A 7,275-nucleotide genomic window follows, 5' to 3' on the forward strand; every position below is an offset into this window, starting at 1 on the left:
ATTTTTCCAAATTATGAGATTTTTCAATTCACTCATTTTTATGAGGGCAACCAAAGGAGGCCTAAGAGTAACTAAAATGACACATAGAATATTGACCTACCTTATTAAGTCCTTACATACATTGCTCAAATCAGGGATACAGTGAAAAAACTGTATACTTGTTAAAATTTTAGGAATATTTGGGAGAAAATGTATAAATCATAGAGGTACCGTGAATATTCAAACTTTTATTGTTTCAACAAATGATGTATAATAACTTGATATTCCCTCCAAAGTTAATCCATGACTAACTAACTATTGTCATGTTAGTGAAACTTAGCGCCCCCTATAGCCCTACTTGTCATGTTAGGTTATCATGGGCACAAAAATAGCACTCAAGGTTATCATAAGTAGATTTTTAAAAGTAGACATAACAAGAAGGAGCTAACTAGGCATTCATACTAAGCTAACTTTTAATTGAGTATCGACTTTTAGTTAAAACTCAGTTAAAGACTATAACTTAATAAGACAGTCCATTTAAAATAATAAATAATCATATTTTACCGTGGAAAGATATTTGTTACCCTAACAATTTTCAAATATCTTAAAAGATACAATGACATTTCAAATTTGTGTATATGAAAAACTACCTACAAAATTTTCATATTTAATTCATTAATTGAATTAATTCATCTCAAATAATTGTTAGTCCCTATCTAGTAGAGTAATAAACTCATACTTTCTCCATCTCAGTCATTTCTATATCTTTGGTTTTGACACAAAAACTAAGGAAAGAGGAGAGAACTAATTATTAGATGACAAGTGAACCAAATTGGTTGTAAGATTAAATTGCTCTTCAAATTGATTTCCAAATTAAAAAGATAAACAATTAATCGAGACACTCAAATAGACAAGGTTAACGAATTATCAAGACGAATGGAGTAGCAAATTTGTAGAGGAAAATAAGTATAGTTTCCAAATCATCATTATATATATAAACATATCTTCACCTGTTCCGGTCATTTGTTGTCCTTTTTTATATTGGGTGTCTCAGTCAATTGTTGTCCTTTCTATTTTAAGAATAAACTCTATAATTTTATGAGTAATTTGATCATTCACAATTAATTTGTTTCACTTGTCATTTATTAATTGGTCTCTTTTTCTTTCCTTAATTTTTGTGCCAAAATCAAAGGATAATAACTGACCGGGACGAAGGGAGTACTTCATACTTCATATATATAGGAAAATTAACTGAACCAAACTCTGAGTTGGCATACTTGTTGAGTTGTTGGTGCAACAAAATCAAACAAATATCAAAACAATAATGTCTTGCATTTGGGGTTCGTCTCCAAAATCGAAAGCCAAAAACAAAGTCATCTTCCTAAACCAACTTCACATCTACAGCATTCTAGCTGCACAAATCTTAGCCGCAACGATCCTACTTTCGCTCGTGATCTGGTCGTTGATCCGTATTCCGGACCCTGAAGTGCACCTGACCCGACTCACAGTCGACGCAGTTGACAACACGACGGTGGCCATAAAAAGCAATCTCCTCCACTACAGCATCACTCTACACAACCCAGATCGTTACAAGAGTATCAAGTACGATATTCGTGCCCTGCGTATAACCTTCTCGAGATACAGTAAATACTACGGCGAACTTATTAATTACAATACCGACAATAAGAGTTTTATCCAGGGGCCTGGAGAGACCACTCTCCTCCCTGATCATGTCGTTAATTGTACTGACGTTGGTTGGCTTCCTGAAAACTTGTTTAAGCTTAAGACGGAAAAGTCGAATTTATATTTCAGGTTTATAATGGAAGTAAGTTTAGTGACATTAAACAAAGTGATTCGTTCACGTCAAGTGATGCGCCAAGTTAACGTTTACTTTGACGATGATGGAAAAGCTTTTATTCTTCATCATTCAGGGCTTAAGTTCGACTGATTTCTTTTCATTTCATCATCGTATCGTCCTAAATGTATCGTGCACGTGCACCATCAGTCTGTTTCATTATCATTCTGTATTTCCCTTACTTGAATTTTATTTTGATTATCCTAAATGTATTGTATTATAGTTGATTGATTTTAGTCTCAGCCATCATCAACAAAGAAATATTTTTATTCTTAGATTTGTGCAGTAAACATTTTCCTTACTTGTGACTGACTGACTGACTTGACTGCCTCTAATATTCGTTACGTTTTATTTTTACATAGTATTATTATCGCATTGTAGCATACGAAACGATCTCAGCGAGGTGAGTGATTAAGTACTTGGCTAATTTATGACTACAGCAAGTTATATACATAGATAAACAAGGGTTGATTGAATAACTTATTTTAGCAAAATTAATATAAAATGCAATAAATCAAGCGCAAAAGCTATAAGCAATGGTTCACCTTGTTAAATTACAGTCCTGTGTAAGACTATGTACATAGCTGGTAAAAGCTGACCATAACCGCTTACACCACAAAACCACCACGGCTAACTACATCAAATTCCCGTCACAATGATGAAAATCCATCACTAAAGGTCATTTGCGACGGATTTTGAAAGTCGAATATTCCTTTGGACGGAGAACCCCAATCCTAAACATCTATCCGATCATACTAGTTACATTACCCTAGTGATGTCACCTGAATGACATCATCTTCATCTGTTCTTTTCCGCTCTTTTTTGCTGAAATGAGCTAAACTGAAATGTACATAGTACTAAACTGAATGGAGCTAGGTTGAAACGAATGAAACTAAAGAGTTAATTTTGTGAAGAGATGAGATAAACTGAATTGAAGCTAAACTAAATAGAACTAAGCTGAACTGAATTGAGCTGAAATTAAGTCAGAAAGAACGGAGCTTAAAGGAGTAAAACAAAATAAAAAGAGAACCACAATTGTCAAAACAAAAAAAATAAAATAAAAACATAACCATAGTCCATACTACACTTTTGATCATATTTAAAACTTAAAAAGAACTACTTAGGAAACAAGAATTAAAATGATATACTCCGTACATTGCATTAAGAATTAAAATAACCGAGATGAAGCAAGTAAAAAAAAAATGTTACGGAGGAGTGCTAATTAACAACACCAGTAAAATCCTGGATGCGGTTAAAATTAGAAATCCCATTGAAATCTAAATTTTTGTCAAGGTAAACATTAGTGTCCAACCATTGATAACTGGTAGTCTTGGTCACCCAAAGCAAGATTTTAGTAACATATGTCAAAGACAATGACATATAAATATGCTTTTCATGGCTCTTTAGCATTGGGATGTCATCATTTGTTCTCCAATTTAGCTTATACTCTGTAAAATTTATGCTAAAATTCCAGCGCAATGTGTCTCTGAAACCTTGGTACTGGTTTGGGATGTACTCATAGTTCATCTGCCACCGCGAGTCGTTGGTTACGCTGAAGATCTCAATCCACCCTTCATCTGTGTAATTAAACCCCCGGAAATAGTTCCGGTTGATAATTTCCAACTCTAAGTACATCATCGACTCGTTCCCGTAATTAGCCGGGCGGCGTAGGTTGATCTTGGTCAGAGTTGCTGTAGGCTCATAGATTGTAGCTAAGCCCCATAAGCACACTGCTGTTAAGCCTAATGTAATCAGGCTACATATGAAGAAGCGAATGTGATAACCACACTTGCTTGCCATTTTTCCTTAGGGTTTTTTAGATGAAGATGTTCAATGTGGAAACAAAGAAAGAAGAGGAATGAGATGAAAAATGCAGAAGGAGGAGACTTTTAAGATGAATAAATAAGGTGCCCTACCATGTGATTTTTACCCCGTATTCAGCTTGTGACGAAATGTTAATTGTTATCTTCATAAGCAAGACTTATTGAAACAATTAAAACCATAACATATGTAATATCTATATAATAATAACAACAACAACAACATTACCCCAGTGCCTCAATGGCTCCCGCAAATTACGGGAAAGGGGGAGTCGGATGTACGCAGCCTTACCCTTGTGTAGCAACACAAAGAGGTTGTTTCCGAATGACCCAAGATGAAAATTACGTCGAGAACTGCATCGAAGGACCGCTACTCCACAAAATAAAGAAACGCAGCCACTTTAGTGAGCCATTTTGATTTATTCCATTATAATCCATAACCAAAGAGTAATGAGTCTTTGGCTTCATTGGAAATATGAAAATGTAATATCTATATAACAAAGTTAATTATTTCGTTTAATAAATTTTCTCAAATATTTTTAAAGAATTATTGTCACAAAGCTAATAATAGTAGTTTAAAGTTTAGTTTAATACTCTGTATAAAGTATGCGTCAATTCATTCTTATATAATAACATGAATGAAATATTTAGGTATTGTAATTTTATATCAATTTTATTTTACTAAAACAATTTAAATTTTAGAGTTTAATAATAATATTATACTTAGTTAATTTTAGTGAAAAACTGGTAGTTTAATTCAGTAAATAATTCTACAAATACCCTAAATGCTAAAATTTTACAATTTAAAATATTATATTTGGGCGTTTTTAGTTGATTACTCATATAAAATACGCAGAGCAATCAATATAAACCTTATTTACTCATGAATTTACAAATTTTGTGACAATATGTAACCATTAAAAACCACGAGTTTGGATACTTGGGGTATATTAGGAATTAATCTGGGAGTTTAGGGGGTATATGAGATTTTTTCTAAAATCGAGGATATATGGTAGAATTCACGAAAACACAAGGGTACACCGTAAAAAATCCCAACACTTAATTATTATTAAGTATTCTTACTTAACTGAATAGTACCACTATCAAATTCAAAGCTATGTTACTTCCAACTATATTATTATACTGTATATAATATGAAGAATATGTTCATAATTTTACCATTCATAGACATCCTTTCTTAAATTCTCAATGTCTTGGCAATTAACTCTTCCTTCCTTCAAAACAAGTGTCTTTTAAGTCTTCTGAACTTCAGATATGTCTGAAGCACCACCCCCTCCACCACCACCATTTCTACCTCCAAATGAAGAAATTCGTCAAAAACTCGAATCAGAACAAGTGTATATCCAAGCATTTCTCACCGCAACCTTCATAATATACACAATAATCATGATCTTAGGCCGCCTTAGGTCTCGAGGCAACAAAAACATGAAACTTTGTTCAACCTACTCTTTTATGATCACTGCCTATCTCGTATCTTACATCCCTGGTCTCATGAGCGCACCTGGTCAATCCAATGATCTCTACGTCTTTTGGATTGCTTTTGTTGCGTACTTAGCTTCTGTCACCAATGAGATCAGTTGTTACTCTATTGGTGACAATGAAGACCGCAAGAAAAGGCTCATTGTCGACTATGCTGTAGTTTGGCCTTTGATCTTGACTTCTCTTTATAAGAGCTTGGTTGCCCCCGAAATACTGGTACCCATTGTGGTTATCTTTTGGGTAGTCGTCTTGAAGCTTAGGGAACGAAGTAGCGCCTTATTGTACGCTACTAAATCCTCTAATGGGCTCTGTCGTGCAACGGAACTTATCTCCGATTTTGCCAAGCACCAAAGAGAGGCAGGCCTAACGAGTAATGCTTTGGTGGGGATGAAAGAAGCACGGCAACAGGCCGCAAAACAATTACAAAGGGGTTCAAGAGTAATTGATTATGATGCCATCGAGTTCATCACATTAGACAAGGTTTTGGGCACCAACGTACCCTTTTTGGTGAACACGAATGAAGGTAAGGAGCTACTAGACACTTGTGTTTCATTTGCTATGTTTTGGACTCTCCTTGCCAAAATTGCTGGGTTTGATAATGTGAATCCCGATGTATTTTGGGGAGGTAATCAACTTCCTAACAATTGCTTTACTCTTATTGAAAAGGAGCTCGACTTCTTATATGATTACTTTTTTACCAACTCCTATGCTATATACAATAGAGGGATATGGAAGAAATTACGTGATCTTTGTGTTATTACTCTGTTCTTCTGGCTTACCATACCCTTGTTGATCGAATATCGCTCGCAAGATCACAACATCCTGTATATTCTGTTGGAGGGCCATGTGTTAGACACCGGATTCACAAGATTTGTGATAATAGTCATAATAACCATTGAATATGCCCAAATTGGAGTCTTTCTCACTTCGAAATGGGCTAAGATTATGTATACTTGTTCGTACCTTCAAAATCAAACTCAATGGGAAACCACAAAGTCCACCAAAAGTAATCTTCATCAAAGGTTGATTAGAATAGCATGTAAAGTACCCCGTCCTAGACTATCTCTCTTTTGTTTAAGCACATTTACAACGAGAAAAGTCGGTCAATACTCAATTTTGGATAGCTATGGAGAGATTCCGGGATTAGTTTGGTGCCAGTGTTGGATTGGGAGTTACATTGATCTCCCTAGAATGGGTCAAGCTGGAAGCTGGAACACGGTTGTGCCAAAAGAGGTCACAGATTCCATTGTCGATACTATCAACTATTGTTTGAGGGAACGTAAGGGCATCACTAGCGGTGTTATATCCTTGAGAAAAAATGAGGTAGGAGATGATGTTATACGCACTCATGTAAGCAATGGGACAGCCCAAGCTCGCGATATTCTAATTTGGCACATAGCTACAAGCCTATTTGAAGAAGACGCCAAAAGAGCATCGCCAGACTCATACAATCACCGAGATTTTCAGGTAGCAACTACAATTTCCAAATATTGTGCATATTTGGTTGCCTTTCTACCTCAAGCACTTCCCGATCCAGTGTACACAACACAACGTGAGTTTGATGAGGCAATCAAAGAGTTCAAACACGAGGCGTTGGAAGGTGATGAGGAGAAAACTAAAGGAGAGTGGAATAGGGATAAAACAATGTTAGGGCAAGCAGAAATCCTAAAGCACAAGCTTGAACATTCAAATAAGTGGAAAACACTAGCTGACTTTTGGACTGAAATGTTGTTGTTCTTAGCTCTCACAGATAATAGTGACGCAATCGACTCTCATGTAAACAGCTTGTGTGTTGGAGGTGAATTTATTACACACCTTTGGACGTTGCTAACCCATGCAGGGTGTTCCAAGGAGCTTTAACATGTGAAATTGATGAACCTACTGATGTAATTTCTGAATTTTATGCAATGTTTTCTTTTATCAAATGTTAAATGAGTATTTTCTTATGTGTTACTCCGTATTTGAGTACCATCATTCAAGTACTTTGAAATGTAGTTTAACTTTACTAAATAAGGTATTGTGAGGATCTTTATTGAATATGACATCATGGAACTTTACCTTGTTCCTTGGTAAGTTATGGTCTTTTATATCCGAAAAACACACACAACGACACACCTGATC

General features: G+C 35.3%; 1 protein-coding gene across 1 annotated transcript; it reads left to right on the plus strand.

The window, feature by feature from the left end:
• Nucleotides 1–4,929: 4,929 nt before the first annotated feature.
• On the plus strand, nucleotides 4,930–7,014 carry LOC141642386 (uncharacterized). Its single transcript, XM_074451168.1, has one exon. It carries the CDS (start codon nucleotides 4,930–4,932, stop codon nucleotides 7,012–7,014), a length of 2,085 nt encoding a protein of 694 aa, XP_074307269.1.
• Nucleotides 7,015–7,275: the final 261 nt, after the last annotated feature.

Source organism: Silene latifolia, chromosome 1 (genome assembly GCF_048544455.1).
Source record: "Silene latifolia isolate original U9 population chromosome 1, ASM4854445v1, whole genome shotgun sequence".
Taxonomy (NCBI): Eukaryota; Viridiplantae; Streptophyta; class Magnoliopsida; order Caryophyllales; family Caryophyllaceae; genus Silene; species Silene latifolia.